At 48.9% G+C, this 18970-nt stretch overlaps 3 protein-coding genes across 6 annotated transcripts in view; 1 reads left to right on the top strand and 2 right to left on the bottom strand.

Annotated features, from left to right (window-relative positions):
* Positions 1-2181: 2181 nt before the first annotated feature.
* UQCRH (ubiquinol-cytochrome c reductase hinge protein) lies at positions 2182-4508 on the bottom strand. Its single transcript, XM_090050201.1, has 4 exons — positions 4387-4508; positions 3890-3925; positions 2949-3110; positions 2182-2451 (listed from the first exon to the last, which is right to left on the bottom strand). The coding sequence occupies exons 1-4, from the start codon at positions 4435-4437 to the stop codon at positions 2419-2421; spliced, it is 282 nt and encodes a 93-aa protein (XP_089906327.1). The 5' UTR covers positions 4438-4508; the 3' UTR covers positions 2182-2418.
* Positions 4509-5076: 568 nt separating this feature from the next.
* Positions 5077-18970, top strand: part of LRRC41 (leucine rich repeat containing 41) — a 25478-nt gene continuing 11584 nt past the window's right edge. Inside the window, exons 1-12 of one of the 4 annotated variants that reach the window (XM_090050198.1) lie at positions 5077-5211; positions 5351-5437; positions 6642-6765; positions 7483-7553; positions 7854-9066; positions 10498-10740; positions 12255-12419; positions 12903-13001; positions 13471-13593; positions 14674-14749; positions 15948-16125; positions 17815-18843. In XM_090050198.1, the coding sequence (XP_089906324.1) occupies positions 7527-7553; positions 7854-9066; positions 10498-10740; positions 12255-12419; positions 12903-13001; positions 13471-13593; positions 14674-14749; positions 15948-16125; positions 17815-17874 (2184 nt within the window). In that variant the 5' untranslated portion in view covers positions 5077-5211; positions 5351-5437; positions 6642-6765; positions 7483-7526 and the 3' untranslated portion in view covers positions 17875-18843. Of the gene's footprint in view, positions 5252-5350; positions 5438-6641; positions 6766-7482; positions 7554-7853; positions 9067-10497; positions 10741-12254; positions 12420-12902; positions 13002-13470; positions 13594-14673; positions 14750-15947; positions 16871-17814; positions 18844-18970 lie in introns of those variants that run through there. The other 3 variants (XM_090050195.1, XM_090050197.1, XM_090050196.1) reach the window with 3 other exon arrangements.
* Positions 16770-18970, bottom strand: part of RAD54L (RAD54 like) — a 21262-nt gene continuing 19061 nt past the window's right edge. The window contains exon 18 of the mRNA XM_090050199.1: positions 16770-18029. Within this exon, the coding sequence (XP_089906325.1) occupies positions 17828-18029 (202 nt within the window). The 3' untranslated portion in view covers positions 16770-17827. The remainder of the gene's footprint in view (positions 18030-18970) is intronic.

Below are 18970 nucleotides of genomic sequence, written 5' to 3'. Positions count from 1 at the left end.
TGCCCCTCACTCCTGCGCTCAATAACGAGCGATGCCCCTTTCCTCTGAGCACACGTCCAATCCATTTCTGAATCCAGCTTGCACCACATCTGGTGCAAACAAGTCCCCCTGCCCCCCCAACCCTCGAATGACACGCTGGGTGGAAAAAGAGCGGGGAGTTTTTGTTTTAGACTTTGTACTAGTTTCATTTTGTGAAGCCTCGGTTCCGTCTGGTGAGAGAATTTGCTTTCTCCTATTTCGTTCTCTTCACCATTCAGTATTTTGTAAACCCTTCTCATGTCCCCCCTTACCCCTCAAGCATCTCTTTTCTAACTTGACCATGTCTGGCATCTCTAGCGTCTCCTCCTGGAGAAGCCCCTCCACACCACTCATCATCCTTGCTGCCCTTCTCTATTTCATTTTGGAGGCATGAAGACCAGTCTTAATACATTTCATTCTCACACCCTCAAATAGCGTTTGCCCTTTAGTATTCACACCTTCCTTCTCAAATGAGGCTGCCCCCCTCAAATGCTATATGAATGCCACGGTTATGAGTCAGGGCCATAGGTTGCCGCCGTGTTGGTCTAAGGACATTGACAGACCAGGTTCTTTAAGTAAATCTGGTATCTTTTATTAGACCAAATCAAATAGTTGGGGGGAAAAAAATCTTTGCAAGCTTTTGGGCACAAACACCCTGACAAAGGACCGGTCAATTTAGAAGAGAGATGCTTGAGGCAGGGATATGAGAAGGGTTTACAAAATACCGAATGGCAAAGAGAAAGCAAATAGGGATTTAACCCCCCGAGGAAGGGTGCTTGTGCCCAAAAGCTTGCAAAGAATTTTTTCCCCCAACTATTTGAGTTGGTCTAATAAAAGATACCAGGTTTACCTAAATAACCTTGTCTGCCAAGGTTATAAGTGAGGTTTCACTTATTTAATACATCTTCTCTGCTATTATGGATAGAATTAGGGAATATGACTGCGATAGACAGACTATAGCAGTTAAGCTTTAGAATGAGATATGTCCAATTGCAGCTGCTTTGAAGTTTCAGAGCAGCCAAAAATCCTGAATGAGTCAAGTCCCAGTGGATTCCTGACAACATCAATATGAATATTAACTGGATGTTACAAACAAACAAAAAATACCCTCACTCCTGCAGTTTAAAAGTGAAACCACAGGTACTGGGGAAATCAAGCCAAACAGCTTCCTGGGCACAGATTCCCAAGCATCTAGAAACAGTCAGTGCTTCTGGGTACCCTGGCCTGACACCCTAGAGACATCCCAGCTTTTCCAGAAGTGTTGAACATCAGCCTACAGATAAAACACCCCCCTCCCTCCCTCCACAGGTGTCAAAGTGTGCATCCAAAATAAGGCAGTATCTTAACCCTGTCTGCAAGTAGGGCACCAGGATAATGGTCAGATCATAAACTGGTGAGTAAGTGGGAACAACGCAGAGAGGTCTTGGATGCAGCAACTTGTCTTTAAAAGACACCCCCCCCCATTAAAAAAAAAAGACGCACCATTCTGCACAAGATTACAGCCAGATTTGCATTGCAGCATACAAAACGGTCACAGCCCCTTGCATTACCTGCTGATCCAATACATCGCTGCCAGGCTCTTTCCCTACAGCGCAATTGCCTGTACATTTTTGCAAAGCCAACAAGGTTTTGCTGGGGAAGCTGCAGCGAAGCCGGGCTAGAATCATTTCTCATTAAATATGCAGTTGAACAGGCCACTCTTGGCTACAGCTTTAGTGTGGGGCTGTGCTACCCTTTGCTTACAAGCATAAGGCTCATTATGTAAAAACAAAAACCAGTGTTCTAGTCCTGTACTCAGGTAGGTTACGAAGGTAGCACAAGCATCTTTGGTAAAGAAGGGGCTTTTAAAAGCTACCTTGAGTCTTGCTTCCAATTAACAGACAGCAGCAGGTTAAAAACGGAGCCCCATCTGGCCCCAAGTTACTCAAAGAATGGAAACTATGTAACGGGACCTAGAAAGATCTTCACAGCTGCAATGGACACAAAGGATGTATAACCATATGATTCTGGCCAGCTGTTAAGTAAGAGCGTGTACAAGGAAATTCCCACTAGGGGAGATGTCTCTGGGGTGCAGAGAACTCCCAGCTTCCCTAAAAAATAATCAGTTAAGAATCAGTCTAAAGATAAAAGGTCCTCCTCTATAAATCATGAAATTAAAGATGCTTCTACAGGAACCTTGAATGTTTATTATGGCAAACCACAGAACAAGATGGTGTCGCTAGAGCTGTACAGTCAGATACAGATGAAGCGTCAAGATCAGTGCACAAGTGTCGGAGTGCCGTTGCACACGCACATCACACGTTCAGTGACGGGCAGCAAGCAGCACCTTGAATCCAAACAGAACCTGCACAGATTTTCAGCTGAGCCACTGAGTCGGATGGCAAGACACGTTCCCAACATTTACTTCAGACTGTTGAAGAGTTTGTGAGCCACCTGGAAGAGACAATGGTGAAGAAAGTATTCAGTAACAAAAACAGATGCTCAGCACACAGACAGACAACACAATCTTGCTTTTGTGGTTTGGGACCCCTGGATTGAAGCAGAGGAAACAGAACCGTAGCCACAATGGTCTCTTGGCCATAAATAAGAGTTTCCCCAACTTAATTTGGGCAGAGGGCTGGACCTGATGATCTTGAAAGGTCCCTTCCAGCTCTAAAAAAAACACACACACACCCCAATATATCTCCATCTCAATATCAATATATTATATGATATTAATATTGAATATTAACATAATGTGAGAGGAAAAGTGAAGGTAACAAGGAGTCAACGGTGTTTCAAACAAGTTGCTGCAGGTGAACAGACTAGCAGGACTTCATTTTATATTTTTAACAGCCTAATTTTCCTACAGACCCTGATCTGTCAATGAACCAGTCTCTTCAGGTAGCTCTAAGGGGCAGCAACACCCCCGAGTACAACTTGGGCCTTACGCAGTGGTCCCTGGCATGCAGGAAGTCAAAGAGCTCCTCCGTGCACTCCTCTTCCGTACGAGTCCTTGAGGACACCCGAGAGTTGCACTGATCCAGGAGTTCCTTGGTCTTCACGCATTTCTCCAGCTTCTCGCACTGCTCCCGTATCTTAGTCAGGGGGTCCTGAAGGCAAAATTAAAGACAGAGTCTCTCATCTCTTGCAGAGTATTTTACACAGTCAGATGAAGAACCGGCCGTGGGAATCCTGATCTCATTCCCCAGCAGACTTCCAGGGTTACCCACATGATTACACACCCATCAAATAGGGTCATAAAGTTGCACCTGCAAGCACGTGCCTACCGAGTTCCTGAAGACCAGGTTACATTCAACTCATGGCCAAAATATCTCTTACTGCGCAGCAAATATTAGCTCCCTCAATATTCTTCTCCCCTACCATGCACCTTGCTTTTAGCTCAGTATTGGTTTAGAGTGAGTTGCCAATTAAGATAAAAACCAGTTTAACTCAGAGTCATCATGTGAAATAAGGTGCGAGCACAAACTTAAATGTACTTTAAATTTAGAGACACCAGCATGGACCCAAAGGGACCAGACTTCCACCCTCAACTCCCTCTGTGCAAAAAATAAGAGTTAACTGCCTAGCTAGGGGGACTTTTTACCATCTTTAAAAATTTTCCCTGAGCCAGATGAAGGTCACATAAGCCCAAAAGCTTGCAGAAAGAGACTTTTATTTCAGCTATTGTAAGAGGCATCCTCTCTCCAGAGCACCAGTTCTAGATTTTTGCATTTTGATTTAAATACGTGGCACCTATCACATATAGGAATTAAGTCGTAATTAAAACTTTCGGAGTAGACTGTGACAAAGCACAGTATGATGGAAACAGGGCCTACTCCTTGTGTCCCCTCCACCCAAGGATGGGTATTTCCAAACTTTTATTTCTTACCACTAGCTCTTCCTCCTCCTCCTCTTCCTCCTCCTCCTGGGGAAAGATGGGAAAGGATACAACTTACAAAAATTCCTCGTGTGCATTTCAATGTCGTAGATGATGTGGGGGGGTGGAAGGGACTACACAAGAGGATCCGGCCAAATTTTACAGACCCACTTCGGGATGAACCAGCTGCCCGCACACCCCAGGCAGCACCACTTTCATAATCTCACCCTTAAAATACCATCACAACAATTAAATCCACCAGTGGATAACACCTCCCAACCGGGTCTCGCATGCCCCCAGGGCTGGGGTTGAAGGGGCTCCGCTATATCTGACATCCCCCTGACACGTGACATGTATCGCGTTAAGTAGGAGCGATTCGCGCGGAGGTCGCGCCGCCTGCTGGGGGCGCCAGAAGCGCGCAGCACGGGGAGCGGCAGGCAGTACGGGGGCCGGCAGGGGTCACCCCGCGGCGCTCCGGGGAAGGGGTGGAGCAGGAGAGGGGGCATCACCTGGGGGTCCCCGCGGCGGCCCTCGAGCTCCTCCTCGTCGCGCAGCCCCATATCCGCCACAGAAGGACTCTGCAGGGTCAGTCACCGGAAGGAGCCACCTTCCCCTCCTCCTGGAAGCGGAAACCCAGCCACGCTAAGACGGGGTCAAGATGGCGCCTTTTTATGACGCAAACAAGATGGCGGCTCGCATAGGCCGGACTCTTGACCTGCCCAAGATGGCGGCAAAAATAAGCGGTGCCTCGAACCTTCTCAAGATGGCGCCCCATAGGTGTTCTCTGACCTTCTCAAGATGGCGGTTCACATTGGCCGTGCCCCTGAGCTGCCCAAGATGGCGTCTTCGTAGACGCTGTATTCCTGACTTGACTCAAACGGCTTCTCCTGTAGGCCGCTCTTCTGATCTACCCAAAAGGATGCCTCTCTTAAACCAAGCCCGAGACCTGGCCAAAACTAATGACTCCCTTACACTGCACCCTGACCTGCCCCAGATGGTGGTTGCTCTAGGCAGCACCTTGACCCTCCCAAGATGGCGGCTGCCCGAGACACCCGCGCATAGGCTGTCTCCAACAATCCCAAAATAGCAACTCTCCAAAACGGCCACTCATAGGCTGTCCCGCCCCTCCCAAGATGGCGGCTCCCCAAGGCGGCCGCTCATAGGCTGCCGCCAACCCTCCCAAGATGGCGCCTGTTCCACGCCATTTCCTACCTCTGCCCAAGATGGCGGCGCTGCTGAGTGCCCTCCGCCTGGCCTAGTCCCGTCTCCGAGGCGCCGCCATGGAGGAGCCGGGGAGCGGCCCCCCCAGCCTCTTCGCGCTGAGCGGGGCGGCGGTGAGCTCCAGCATGGGGGCCCTGGAGAGCGAGGTCTGGGGTAAGGGGGTGCCCGGGGGATGCGTTTACACGGGACCACCCTGCTCCAGATTAACCCCCCTTGTCCTGACTGCGCCTCACGCCTGTTTCTCCCCCCCAGCGCTGCCTGCCCACATCCTGCACGGCCTCCTGCCCCTGCTCAACGTCTACTACCTGGAGCGCGCCGAGGACGCCGCCGCGAGCAAAGGTTGGCACAGCCGGGGCCTTCGTGGCTGCTTGGCCATTTCTGTGGCTGCTCAACCGTTTTCAACTCATTTTCGTGGCTGCTCGGCTATTTTCGACCCATTTTCATAGCTACCCGACACACATCAGGCGCGCCCGTGGCTTCGCACAGGGATCACACTGTTTAGGCGTGGAGTGACACAATATATGTAACGGGTGCTGGCGTTTGCCCGCCGCAGGCTGGCTTCTCAAACAGAGGCCCACTAACAGGAAGATGTTTGTCTCTCAGCTCCCCGCACCCCATTACGTGTTACATATAGACTGGCTACGCGTAGGGTTGCCGACACTCTGGGAATTGGGTATAAACCTGTGGGAGAGTCACCAAGGAGATAAATGAGAGGGCATTCATTAAAAGAAAAATGTCGAATCTGATTCATGCGGCGGGTTTTTAAAATGTCCAAGTCGTGGGCGTTGGCCTTCCTGACATCACGTCTACTCGCTGTAATCTAAAACGTTGTGGAAACCTCCTGGGATCGATTTGAACAGTCAGCAACCCTACGTGTGCAAAGTCCTGAGCATGCCATGCGCGAATGGATCACATGATCGGCCGAAGACCGAGTCATGCTCATGCAGTTGACTGGTCGGTCACGCGATCTATTTGAGTACAGAAAGTAACGATTGCACCCCCTTCAAAACGACCATCCGGCTAGGAAAAGAGCAGACGAGTGTCGATACGGGTGCTTGAAAACATGTAACGAGCCTCTAGCTGGTTTCTCTCCAGCTTCAATTATCTGAATCTGTGGTAGGACGCGTAGGATTACATGTTCAGATTAAAGCTAGAGAATCTAGTTTGCTCTTGAGCAATGGCACTCAGACTCCTTGCCTGGTAGGCCGGTGCGTGGTCCATCAGGGCGGGGCGGGCTGGATGTGGCCCGCTAGGCCATTCTATCTGGTCTACGGGGCCCCTAAAATATGTAGAAAATTAATATCAAGAATGGGTTGAGCATCGCTGCTCTGGAGCTGTAGAGCTGTTACACATTTTAAAGCACTGACTTTATAGCTGTTGGCTCTTTTTTTAATAGCTGGATAGTTGTTTTTGTCATGTAATAATTATTTTGAACTTGTGGACGGTCTATATTTATTGCATGATTCGCCAGTTAATTATGTCACAAGTAACTGGGACTAAAGCGCTCAAAGTATTTTGTGCATCTTTTCTCTTTTTAAATAAGAGCTCAGAAGTCTGCAAATGGCAGGTGATGTGGTGATACAGAACAGATGTGCAGCTTTATATGCTAACAATAAGACCAAGAGAGAGAACATAAGTTTTTTCTGAACCCACATTCACTTCATCAGGTACTGTGAAAGGACAGCAGAGTGTAACGTGGAGGGAGTGAGATGGTTGTGCTCACAGAGGAACAGGACTTGTGCCCCAAGGAAATTTCCCCCTATATCTTGGTTTTGTAGAAATGAAATGTTGACATACAAAAAAAATTCTTACTCGCCTACATGCAAGTAGAAGTTTTGGTAACCGTCGATATTACTTGCAGCAGTTGCAATCCAGGCGGTCCATTCCTAGCCTCTGCCAAAGTAAGTTGTTGCCTGAAAAAACTAACCAGTTCTGACAAGCACGAGCCTTCAACGTGCCACCCCGCCTTATCTTCCGCCTGACTTCATACTAATGCAGCTGTTTCTGCCACCCAAATTTTGTCTTTTTCTAGTATATGAGAATCTAACAGTGAAAATAAATGTTGTCCAGAATAAATTTTTTAAAAAGCTAAGTGGATAAAGGTGGCATTACTGCTGAGAAATGGATTAGATCACTGTTGGTTTTAGTTTTGCTAGTATATGATATATACAGGTAACATCCAAAAATGTTGGATGGTAAACATTCTTTAAAAGACGTGTACTTTTTTCCTGCCCCTTTAAAAAAGGCAGAATTTAGTGCTCTGAATTTTATCCCCCTAAAGAGGTAACATTTTGCGGCTCTGCTTTTGAATCTCATTTGGTACAAAAAGGTTGTGAAACTTGAAGAGGGAGCTTTAGAAATGGAGGATTTGGTTTGTTTTTCAGGACTCTCAACTCAGCCAATATGGCGCAAACTCTGGAACGATGTAATGAAAACCAGGCCACCCAAGTCGGAGGTGAGTTGGAAATCTGTTGATGAGCTGTGTTTGGGGTGTCAGCTTTGTGTCCTATTTCATATTTCATTGATACCTCACTTGCTTAATAAGATTATGCATAATGTTGTTCCTGGGACTTTTGATGTGTGTAAGCATTTGCGAGGTGAGGAACCAAAGTATTATCAGGGTCTTCAAGACTTGCTGGAAATCACTTTATGTTGTATTTATACAGCCTCTTCCAACAAGAAGGGCTACTACACTTTATACATTCTGTGCCCTTCTTTAAATGGAAATCAATTAACTGTGATAATTTTATTGCAGCACATAACCTGCTGGAGGAAGAAGTTCCTTGAAACTTTCTTCTCGAACATCCTTCATGGAGTCTTGGATGTTTCTTCAGATCAGCGCCTGAACGACGATCGTTTTTCACCCTTGCTCCACAGCTCACAACACGTGACCCAGCTCACCATCCTCAACATGCTGCAGGGGGTGACAGAGCTCACTGCTGAGCGCAACCGGAGAGTTGTAGAAAACCTGGCCGGCTGCTTGAAAACCTTGAAGTTTCGTCACCTGCTGTCCTCCGACTTGTCCATTAGACACTCGTTGAGCTTGCTGCTTCATCGCCTGATCCACCACGGGGCTGTCAACCAGGTGTCCGTGTATTCCTGGCCTGTTCCTGACACGGTGCTCTTGGTCCTCATTCTGAGCATGAGCGCTGGGTTTTGGCATCCAAGTAAGACACTTATGCACCATTGTGGCCCATGCAGCCTTTGCAGAAAGGAACCTGATTCCCAGACCCAAAAGTCAACTCAAGATGACCTGGTAGACTCAAAGCATCTGTGCCATGGACATACTGAGAAACTAGAGATGGGCCAACATGGCAGTCATGAGTCCAGTAGCATAAAGATCCAAAATGCTTCCACCAAAGTCCCTGCAGAAGCCAATCCAGACCCAAAAGCTTCAACAGAGCTCAAAGGAAGCAGTGGCTCTAAAACCCCGATGCTCTATGGCTTGAGGAACCATCCTTTGCGGAACCGAGTGTGTCATGATGTGAGCTGCACAATGCCCCCCGAGCAGTACAATGCTGAAAGGGAGTCGTCTTCCCCATCAGAAAGGTCTTCAGCTGGCCCTGCTCTCCGAACGCCTCACAAAAAGCTTAAGTGTTCATCAAGGAGGAAGCGCCGCAGCCCCAGGAGAAATTGGGGATTGTGTGCAGATCCAGAAGACCTTTATGACTTTGTCTTCACTGTTGCTAGAGAGGCAGCAACAGAGACACTCAATGAAAGTGTCCACGAAAGAGAAAACCTTGATAGTTTGGCCAGTACCCCAGCAGACCGTCTTAGCTGTGAGAGTTTGGGCTGCATGGGAAGAGGAGGCTCTTCTGGGATTCTCTCTCTGAAAGCTGCAGCTCCCTTCCGAAGCATAGCCACGTTGGAGTTGTTCTCCGTCCCTCTGACTGGGGACGCATGTCGGACTCTGGGTAACCTGCTGAGCTCTTGGACCTCTTTAGAAAGCCTAGTTCTCTCCTACAATGGTTAGTAAAAGCAGAATGTTTAATTCCAGGTGTACAACAATTTGGTTTTCAACCTAAGAAAAGTTCTAACAGCTGCTGGCATCTACACTGAAATGATAGTTGGGTGCAACAGGTATTACTGGCACTTTAATTAACCTCACCCTAAAGAAAGAATTATCAAAGGTATTTCAAACCAGAAAAAACTTGATTAAGTAGGAAACACAGCAGAGAAACCGTGGTCAGTAGCATCAGGATTTATGCCCAGTTCAGGGTTCCCCACTCCTCTTATGTCAGAGGAAAAAGATGCTAAGATGCCAGTACATAATTGGGAAGAAAAGGGACTGATTTTCAATAGTGGGAATTGCTTACAGCACATTAAAAATATCCCATGGTAGCTTCAGTTTTGAGGAAGGAACCAGACTGTGTAAACCTGCTGGCTTACAGAACAGTTCAGTATAGCTAGGAGTGGCATAAATGAAACGGAAGAGGACAGTTAGGCTGAGCATTGAGTCAGCTTTCCTGTTTGCAAAGTCTGATCAGCCCTGACCTGGCAAAAAAAAAAATGCTGTGAATCCCTGGCCTAGTGGTGAGTGTGCCCAGCTTGCCAGAGGACTTCCCGTCTTACTCCAGGGAAAGCCCACCTCCCTGCGCCTGACCACCTTCCAGGCTCCGAATGCCTCCCTAGGGGCGCCTTACATCCGGCTGACCCCCTTCCTGGAGCACACTCGCTAGCCTAGGGGTAATGTAGCCGCTGCCACCCAGGGGTCTGGACTGTTTCTAAACCCTGTCCCCCCGGGATACGCAGGACTTGTAGTCCTTGAGGGTGCTTGACCCACTGCAAAAGCTTGGGGTGTTTCCTCTAGCCTGAAGCACAAAAAGTAGCCTCCCTTAGTCAGCCGGACCAAGGGGGCACAGAGGCATGCCTTTCCCAACAAGTCCACCACGTTTGGTACCGTGAAGAACTTTATTGGTTACAGAGGGAAGGCTTGGGGAAGAGTACAGGATAGAGAAGTATTACAGGATAACTCTAGAGCAAACAGGGTGGTAAGGTGCCCCTAGGGAGGCATTTGGAGCCTGGAAGGTGGGCGGGCGCAGGGAGGTGGGCGGCTCAATGCAGGAGCATCTCCTACTGGTCCGCCACAGCTTATATAAAGTAGGATGGTGAGAGATGGCTTGTCCCATCCCAGAACAGCCAGCAGTCTCATGGATGGGGCACATTCCTGGGAGGAGGGATTTGTAGGTTCAAGACTATTAGCCAGAGGGAGGGATTGAACCTGTCTTATGTGTCATGGTTTGTGAATAAAGCCCTTTTTCCCCAGTTACTCAGTTGAGTAGCCAGACTAAACCATCAGTGACTTGCATAGCCTCTGCCATGCATTGGTGTTGGCCATACTGAATCTACACACGTGCATCTGATGCTCCTCTCGCTTTCTCTTGAATTGTCGGTTTCAGGCCTAGGTGCTAATATCTTCTGCATCCTGTCTGGGCTCCGGGCCCTGTCTCACCACAACGACCGCCGCCTTCGCGTGGTGCGTGTGAGCGATGTCTTCTCGCATGTCCCTTCAGTGGAGCTTGTTCACTGCATCCTGAGCGCCTTCCCCTGGCTCCGCACACTCTCCGTCAGCTTCGATCTCAAACACCACCTTGAGGGGAGTAGGCCAGAAGGCAGTCTGAGCTCCTTGGAGGAGATCCCAGGTAGAGAACTAGCTCCAAATAACAGAGATTTTGCTCTCTATAGAAAGTAGGAGACTCCACTTGCTGTGCATACAGCGAGGTGTCCAGCTGCTGGCTCCGCTTGCATTTAGCTAGTGGTGACCATTCCTTTCCAATTTAGGCCCGTGTCACAGGGCACAAAATTCAGTCACAGAATTGCAGATTCACAGAAGTTTGGGGCTAGAAGGGACCTCATGGGATTGTCAGGTCCAGCCCTGCTGCTCTGGGCAGGAAAGACTGCTTGGGTCAAATAACCCCAGGAAGGTGTGTATTCAGTCTCCTTTTGAATCAGAAGAGCAGTGCTAGAAAAGCTGTTAGGAAATCTTAGGATCAGCCCTGTCTAAACCGGTGGCACCCGATCTTCTGGCCCCATGGGCTAGATGAGTAGCGTGGAGTCCGTCTGCACAGGGCCAGCGTGTGAGGTCAGTCCATGGGTGGCATCGGGCTTGCTGGTTCAACCCTGTGTGTCCAGGTCTGGATGCACACTGTTGTGATCAGAGGCACAGGGCCACATTAACCAGCCTGCAGGGCTCCCATGAGTCTGGATACTTGGCACCAGGGAAATAGTGATTATTGCTGCCACCACTCTCCCCCTCCCGCTGCATCAAATGTCTGGACCCTTGGAGACCCTAGTGGGCTGGATGACATGGCTCTGAGCCAGACCTGGCCCACGGGAAGGGAGGTGAATATGTCTGATCTAAATCGTTCCCAAGGAGTGTCTGTATTTGACACGTAAAATATCAACAGAGCACGATGGCAGCGTTTGCAAGGCCAGACAGAGCCTACAGCGAGTGTAGAAAGTGCCTGCCATCCCACTTCCCCATGCGTTGCATGAGCAGCCAGCATGTCACCAAGGCTGGCACTGGCCTTCTCTTCACACTCGCTTTGGTACATGTTATTGACTGAGCTGTTAAACCCTGGAGAGTAGAAGGAAAACTCCACTTGCTGCCATGATAGTGGAGACTAAGAGGTTATTGTTCAGAACGGGAGTTTGGCACTTACGAAGCATGTCTGCGGCAGGGCAGTAGAAGGTTTGGATGCTCCATTGAGGGAATAAGCCCCAGCCTTCCACTCCTGCTCCCAGACCATAAACCCTGGGAAAAAGGTAGGGAGGACACCCTGAGGAGTGGCCGCTAGTACCATGCTGGTGAGTGACAACCTGGAGTGCCCCTGCCACGTTGCTTCTGCACACCAAGGGAGAAGCTGGGTGGGGGTGGTTCCTTCAGCCACAGCATAGACATAGCATCAGGCTTTTGTGTCCTATTGAAGTGGCTGGTACGTGGGCCTCCAAACACTTTTGGAACGGGACTTCAGGAGATTTTTCTCCTGGGATGCTTATACTCATTACGGTCCTGTAGGCCCAGATGCCTGGCAATAGGCGTAGGCTGCACATCTGAATGACAAGCCTGTGCTGGCAGAGGACAGTTTCTCTGAGATTCAGGTGTTTTTTGCAGGAACGTGTTGACAAGCAGAACCTTTTTCTCCCTGCTCCGCAGAGAGCTGCCTGGAACAGCTGGAGATCCGGTTCCCCAGAGAACCACTGCAGACTGCGCTCCTGCTGCCTGTCTTGAAAGCCTCGAGATCTCTCCAGCAGCTGTCCCTAGATAGCGCAGCACTACCATGTCCCCAGGAGTTCGGGCTGCTTCTGCAGGCACTCAAAGGTACCCTGCTAAAAACCATCAAAGGAGCATCTCGTGCTGAAAGTATAATAGTCCTCAACAAGCAGCCTCTTCTGTGTGCGCCCATCAGTCCCGTTCCTCCCCTTACAGTTCTAGTGTGTGCTTTTCTGTGGCCTGGAGCTGCAAGCTCTGGGTTCAGCTTTCACAAGCGCCTCACTTTGGCACCTAGCGTAGGAGGCTGAAAACTTGATTTCTGGGTTTTTCTCTGGGCTGTGCACATGCCTGGTCCCACAGCGATGCAGAATCACAAAACCAGTAGGAATTTTCTTCCCTGTCTTGGTTTAGCCAAAAGTGATGGGGATGTGTTGCTGCCCTGCATGAATCTGACAGCAGAATTTGTTGCTGAGAAGTGCCCCCTTACTCCTCACGACATCCAGCTGTGTGAGCATTAGGCAGCAGGCAGCCCCAGGTTTTTTTAACACACAGGAGGCATAGGATCCTTTACTGATCCACTCTTCCTGGCAGAGCGCAACCCAGACCTGAAGAAGCTGAGCTTCCATGATGTCAACCTGGCTGACCATCAGGAAGAAGTCCTCCTCCTGCTTCAGGACCCCATCCTCCAAGGTAAACTCTTGTCTGGAAGGACTACTTTGAATGCAGAGGTTGATGATGTGGCTGCCTGAGATTTTTCCAAGAGAGGGCCCCAGTTTTCTTTGTGTCTAAGGTGGGAAAACAAAATTGTAATTTTCAGAGGAATGAGAAAGCACAAGCTTTGATGTATCCGCTAATGCAAGGGGTGGGTCCGTAGCCAGTTCACATAACAGAGACAACAGTGTCTTGCTTTTGGTACATCAGCCATGTAACAATCACATGACCCAATTCAAATCTGCTTTTCCTAGGACTTTATCTGTGTCTTGTAGCCCTACCTACAGCATCCCCTTTAAACTTGTCCCTGGGCACTCAGCCAGGATTTTTTGTTCTTCTACATTAAATAGGGTACTTAAGGATGTCTGCAGTAGTAACTGAAGTATTAAATAATGTCCCGTAACTACACGTATAGTACAAAGGTATTGAACGGTCTGTGTTTTGGCAGAAATCACATTCTCCTTTTGCCGGCTGTTTGAAAGCTCCACTGCCGAGTTCCTCTCTGAAATAATCAACGTAGTGAAGAGAAATTCATCTCTGAAGAGCCTCAAACTACCTGGAAACAGACTCGGTACGTACCAAGAGCGCAATGAAATGGGTGGCTACATTAGACAAGCTCCCTGCTAGCTGCCTTCCAGGGTGGCTCAGACCCATTGCTCAACACATACTGGGGGGAGGAAACACAGTACCCACTGTCTGATGACTTCTGTTTTCTGTGGCATTGGGAAGTAGGTGGGTAATTTCAGCCTAGTGCAGCAGCAGTTCTGTCGATAACACCCCTACGTGTAGTCTCTGAAAATGCTGCTGTTGAAAACTGACACGGGCAGGAGGCCAAACGTGACTGAACATTTGTCTGGTGGGCACTAGGGAGAAATGAAGCTGAAACCATTTGCTTTTAGGCAAGTGAACCGTAGAGACCCTTTCCCTCAGCACCAGTTTAACCAGCAGGACTTGGCTCTTCCTAAAATACCTTTCTGGGGTTATGATTCCTAGCGAGTTTGTTCTGGCACCTGGCTCTGCTAATGCTTTGACCATTGTTTTGGGAGCAGGTAAAGGTGCAGGGGAGATAAAGACTTGGATAGCACAAGAAATCTTATGGGCCTGGACTAGCTTAAACAAGGTCTTCGGTTTCCTGGCCAAATTCAAGGAGAGAGACATGGACAGGAATTCCCCTGTCAGTCCAAAATAAAAGGCGTGGCTTTGGGTCAACTGAAATATGTTCTTTCCTGGATTCACCTTGACCATTGGCAGTATTGAAAACAAAACCTTTTGCTCAGTAAAGGCAGCAAACAAAACAAAAAAAAAACGTGACTCTTTCCAGTTTTGTGTTTGACTTTTCTTGGATGAAAAATGATGTCAAATTGACAAAGAGTTCTGCCAAATGATGTTTTTGGCAAGCAGACTTATTTGCTGAAAAACCCCGGTCCAGCTGGCCACAGAACCTGTTGGCCTCCAATCTGAACAAGCCCAAAATTCAGGGATTCACAACTTTCCTTTTTCCATGTGCTCTTAACCTAGTTTCCACAGCAGTTTGCCAGCAGTGACAGTGCTTAAAAGCTGGCTCCGTGCTGCAGCAGGCACACCTTCCTCCCTCCCTGGGTGCCTGCCACAAGTGTTCACTGCTCACGTCACTCTGTTTCTCTACTGTTAGGGAATCACCGGCTGGTTGCTCTAGCAGATATTTTCTCTGAAGATTCATCCTCTTCCATCTGCCAGCTGGATGTCAGGTATTCTGTTGCCTTTGATCCTATCCCTTCAGTTACCCTTCCTGCTTCGTTGGGGCTAGTTGTCCTGAGGCTTGATACAGATCAGTTGTATCCGGTGTCATCCTTCCCAGCTGCATTGCTGCTGCTCAGCCAGCAAGTGGACGCAGCCTGACTGGCTTGTCTATGGCATGAACTGCAGTAATGGTACAAACATACAGAACCGTGTCCTAGGGCAAAATGTTAGTAGAGAGCTGTCCAGCTTCTCAGCAGCCAGGGACTGTATCTGTAGGGGCCACAGGCCCCCTGCACTGCACAGTGCATGGGTGTCTGCAGTCACTGCATGCACCTCCCCTGTTGCGTGTGGGTCTTATCTGCACCTCCTCCCCATGCTTAATGCACTTGGAGCTCTCCCTCACAAGGTCACTTGGATGCCAGAGCCCCTGGCTCCCCAGATGTGCTCTCCTACCTCTGGAGGCAGGAACAGGAAGGGAAGGGAAGCCCACCTCTGGCAGCAGCTGGAGCAGTGGCACCTGGGAGGAATCTGGGGGTTGCAGTTTACCCAAGGTACTTCATAGGAAGTTACAGTGGATGTCTGTGGGCATTTTTACATGTGTGCCCAGCACTGCATTGGAAGCAGGCGGTGAGCTTTGAACTAAAGCATGTCAAATGGGTTTTAGCTAAAAGCGTGCCACCGCCATTTTCTCAGCACTGACACTTGCCATGCCACTGATGCATATGACACGCAAGGCTGCCAGCATCCATGTATTTATATGCTCAAGCAGACCTCCCCACGTGTGTGTAAGTGCCCTTTTATAATCCCAGGGCAAAAGGCTTTCTCCCAGGATGAACAGAGAAAGACTTGGAGAGAACACTTGGCTGTTGTCACTTCCTGGAGATGCCTAAGATTTTAAATTTCTTCCTAAGGTGCCTCTGCAGATTATCCGAACAGACACAAAGAATGAACCAGAGGGACCAGCTTTAGAGGGCTTAAGCAACAGGACCACCCCTTAAGTGAGAGCTGGTGGGAGAACAGAAACATCTCAACTGTTTGCAAGGGCTCAGCTAGAGTGGCCTGTATCCACTGGATACACACACAGACCTTAACAACCTAATGTAGGCAGCGGATAATAGATGCAAAAGGGCAAACACTTGCCTGATCTCAAGCAACTCCCAATTTGCAGGCAGATATTTCACCCTGGATTTTCTTCCCCTCTGACAGCTCCAACTGCATTAAGCCTGATGGACTCCTGGAGTTCACCAAGAAGCTGGAGAGCCACCTGCTGCAGCGAGGCGAGCGGGCCAAATTCACCCACCTTCGCCTCTTCCAGAATTGGCTGGACCAGGATGTTGCAACAGCACAGGAGGCGCTCCAGCGCCTCAGAGCAGTGTGCAGTGTGGTCAGTGACACATGGGACTCCTCCCAGGCCTTTGCCGATTACATCAGTGTGATGTGATGGGCAGGACCTGCCAAGCAGCCTCCTCCCTTAATTTCAAATTCCACAGAGACATTGCCCCCAGGGCTCCTTATCCACTGTATTTCAGAGGGGAGGGAAGCATTAGGCAGGCTCAGATGACACTAGGCTGAGAAAAAAAGCAAGCAGGTCTTGCTTGCATTGTGCAGAATTGATCATGTAACTCATGGTGCAGCTGGAGAAGCAGAAGTGTGATTAGGGGAGGGGAAGAAACTCAGCAGTAAAGAACTGATCAGAGCGGAGGGGACCTGAGGATTAGGGACAGGAATAAGGTGATTCTGCCAGATGTATTTGACCTAACCTCCAGCAGGAGTCTGATGCTCTGAGCTATTACTGAATGGTCAATTAGTGTCCCAACACACTTTCTTTCCTTGTGGTAGTTTGGAACATAACATCCCTCTGTCAAATTTGCAAATAGAAAAATAATCAAAGCCCTTTTCCTCAGCAGAATGAGATGGTCTTATAAATGCCCATTAGCAGAACAAAAAGCAGCCTCAGCATTGCTTACAAACTTTTACCAGCACCTGTGGCAGGAATTTCTCCTCCCCGAGTTCATATGATTCTGGCAAGTGTCATACACACACACACTTTACAAAGAGGTTTTAAACAAAAGTGAGTTTTCTTTATCCTTCAGCAACTTTATTTTATAATAAAAATGCAGTTCAGTGGCTACAGGCTCTTTTGACTGTATGGTAAGGGAAAATTTTACTAAAAAGCCTGCCACTGCAAATCAGATCAGGTGGATTTTTCCTCCTAAAAATAAACTGAAGACCAGTGTTTTCTGAAGTTACAATTAAACTGGGTGTAATCCAAGTTTAAAAAAAAAAAAGTCAGAAGTTAAGATGTCTCAAAGTGGATGCCCAGTTGACCAGCTGTTTGGGAAAGTCATAGTTTAAATGACTTCACAACCTGGACTGATCTTTGGTGGAGATCTTATTTTCAGAATAACCTGCGAAACACAGGTTTCATAATACAGCTGCACCTTATCAGCCACTAGTTATGGCTTCTAGAGCATGGGCAGGGGGTCAAGCAGGTTTGGCCTCAGGCTGGATCTGGATCCACCTCTGGCTGTCAGGGACCTGTAGGGGTTAATACAGCCATGACTGCCCCTCTGCTGCCAGAGCATTGAGCAACGTACCCCAGATCTCAGCAGTGAGCCCCAGCCCCACAGCCTTGTGGCATGGCTCTGCAGGATGGATCTGACCCACAGGGACATATGCTTGACACCCCAGATCTAATGCACGTAGAAGTGGCAACTAGCTATTACCATCACCATCAATCCGAAGAGGGCACTTTGCTGCCTGCAATGGGGCTCTCCTGTATAAAAGGCACCCGTGCCAACTGTGTGGTACCAGCATCCTGCTAGCATAGAGACAGGATCTGATGCTGTTCAGATGTCCCGAGTGAACAAAGTACACTGTAGCTAAGTCAAAGAGCAGCACCACAAATACTGCCAGGTGCTTCCCGCTGCTCCAGGCAGGCTAGAAAGCTCTTCCTGCTCAGAAACCAGACCATTGTGGTCCCATTATAGATCCAGCATGTGCTGCTGTGGGGCTCTCTCAGAAAGCTGCTGAAACAGGCTCGACTTCCATAGAAGCTTTCCCTCCTCCCTAGGGCAGGCGGCCTGCTAAGGAATCCCTCGCTGCTCCTCGTGGGAATGGTGGTGGAACGTGAAGGTGATGGCAGCGTCCCAGGCAGCCTTCAGCACTGAGTCCTGGAGCCCGCGCTTGTCGGCGCAGTGGTTCCACTGGGAGAGGTCAGACGTGCAGTCAGATGCCTCCGGAGGGGACCTTACCTGGTGGCCGTTCACACAGCGCCGGCACTTGATCCTGCAACAGCAAGGACATTATATTGGCAAGGGTCGGGGGCTCGCTCTAGACCTCCCGTGCTGGGCACAGACGGCCTGGTTCAGATCCATGCTAGGGGAGCTGCAACGGAGATGATGTAAGCTCCCAGAGGGCAGCCTGGCGGCCTTGGGTTAGCTTGCCACACACCAAGCACTGTCAGTCCTGTTTGCAAGGGACTGCGAACGTGTAACAGGTCATTTGTGCGATTCTTCACATGCCCGAAAAACCTCTCAGCTCTGCAGCATTCACACGTTTCACGAATGCCTGACCCGCATTCAAAGCGCAGCAGAGGAGAGAATCAATACAGAACTAGCAGTGGCTCCAGCACAGTCCCAAAAAACATTTCATTTCCCACATAAATAGCACTGCTGGGGAAGCCAGAAGGCCCATGCCCTAAGCAGCTGTGATTTGCCAAATCAAAGCCCATCATAATGTGGGCACATCAGTCAAAAACCAGCGCTATTAGAAAAGACTTTTCCCTTCCAGGAGCCTTTTTCTTCCCTTGCACAGAAGCTAAGCCCTTCATTAACTCTGAGGATCTACTGTCCTGTCCTCTGTTTTGGGCAGCTGATACCACTGACTTTAAACACGGAAGCTCGAAGTCAGGGCACGATCCCATATAAAACTGCTCTGAGCCCTGTGCAAAATGAAGTTTCTTTTCTACCTAGAACTTTTACAATCTGAATTCTGCGCAGCCTGACAAAGGGTGTTTGGACCTGAAAGCTTGCAAAGAAAGGATTTTTTTTGGTTGCTACTATTTAGTTGGTCTAATAAAAGCTATTGCCTCTAAGCCGAAGAGTTTTGTTTGTCTCCATTTCTTACACCAACCTGGCTACAACATAGATCCCTGAATTTTGTTCAGTGCCGTAATGCCAGCTGAGAACATAACGCACCTTTTAGCCAGGAAGCTCTCAAGACCACAT

This window comes from Crocodylus siamensis, chromosome 5 (assembly GCF_052110815.1).
Source record: "Crocodylus siamensis isolate JL-2025a chromosome 5, ASM5211081v1, whole genome shotgun sequence".
NCBI lineage: Eukaryota > Metazoa > Chordata > Crocodylia > Crocodylidae > Crocodylus > Crocodylus siamensis.
Note: the sequence above shows the minus strand (reverse complement) of the source record. Positions and strands in the feature narration are given on the sequence as shown.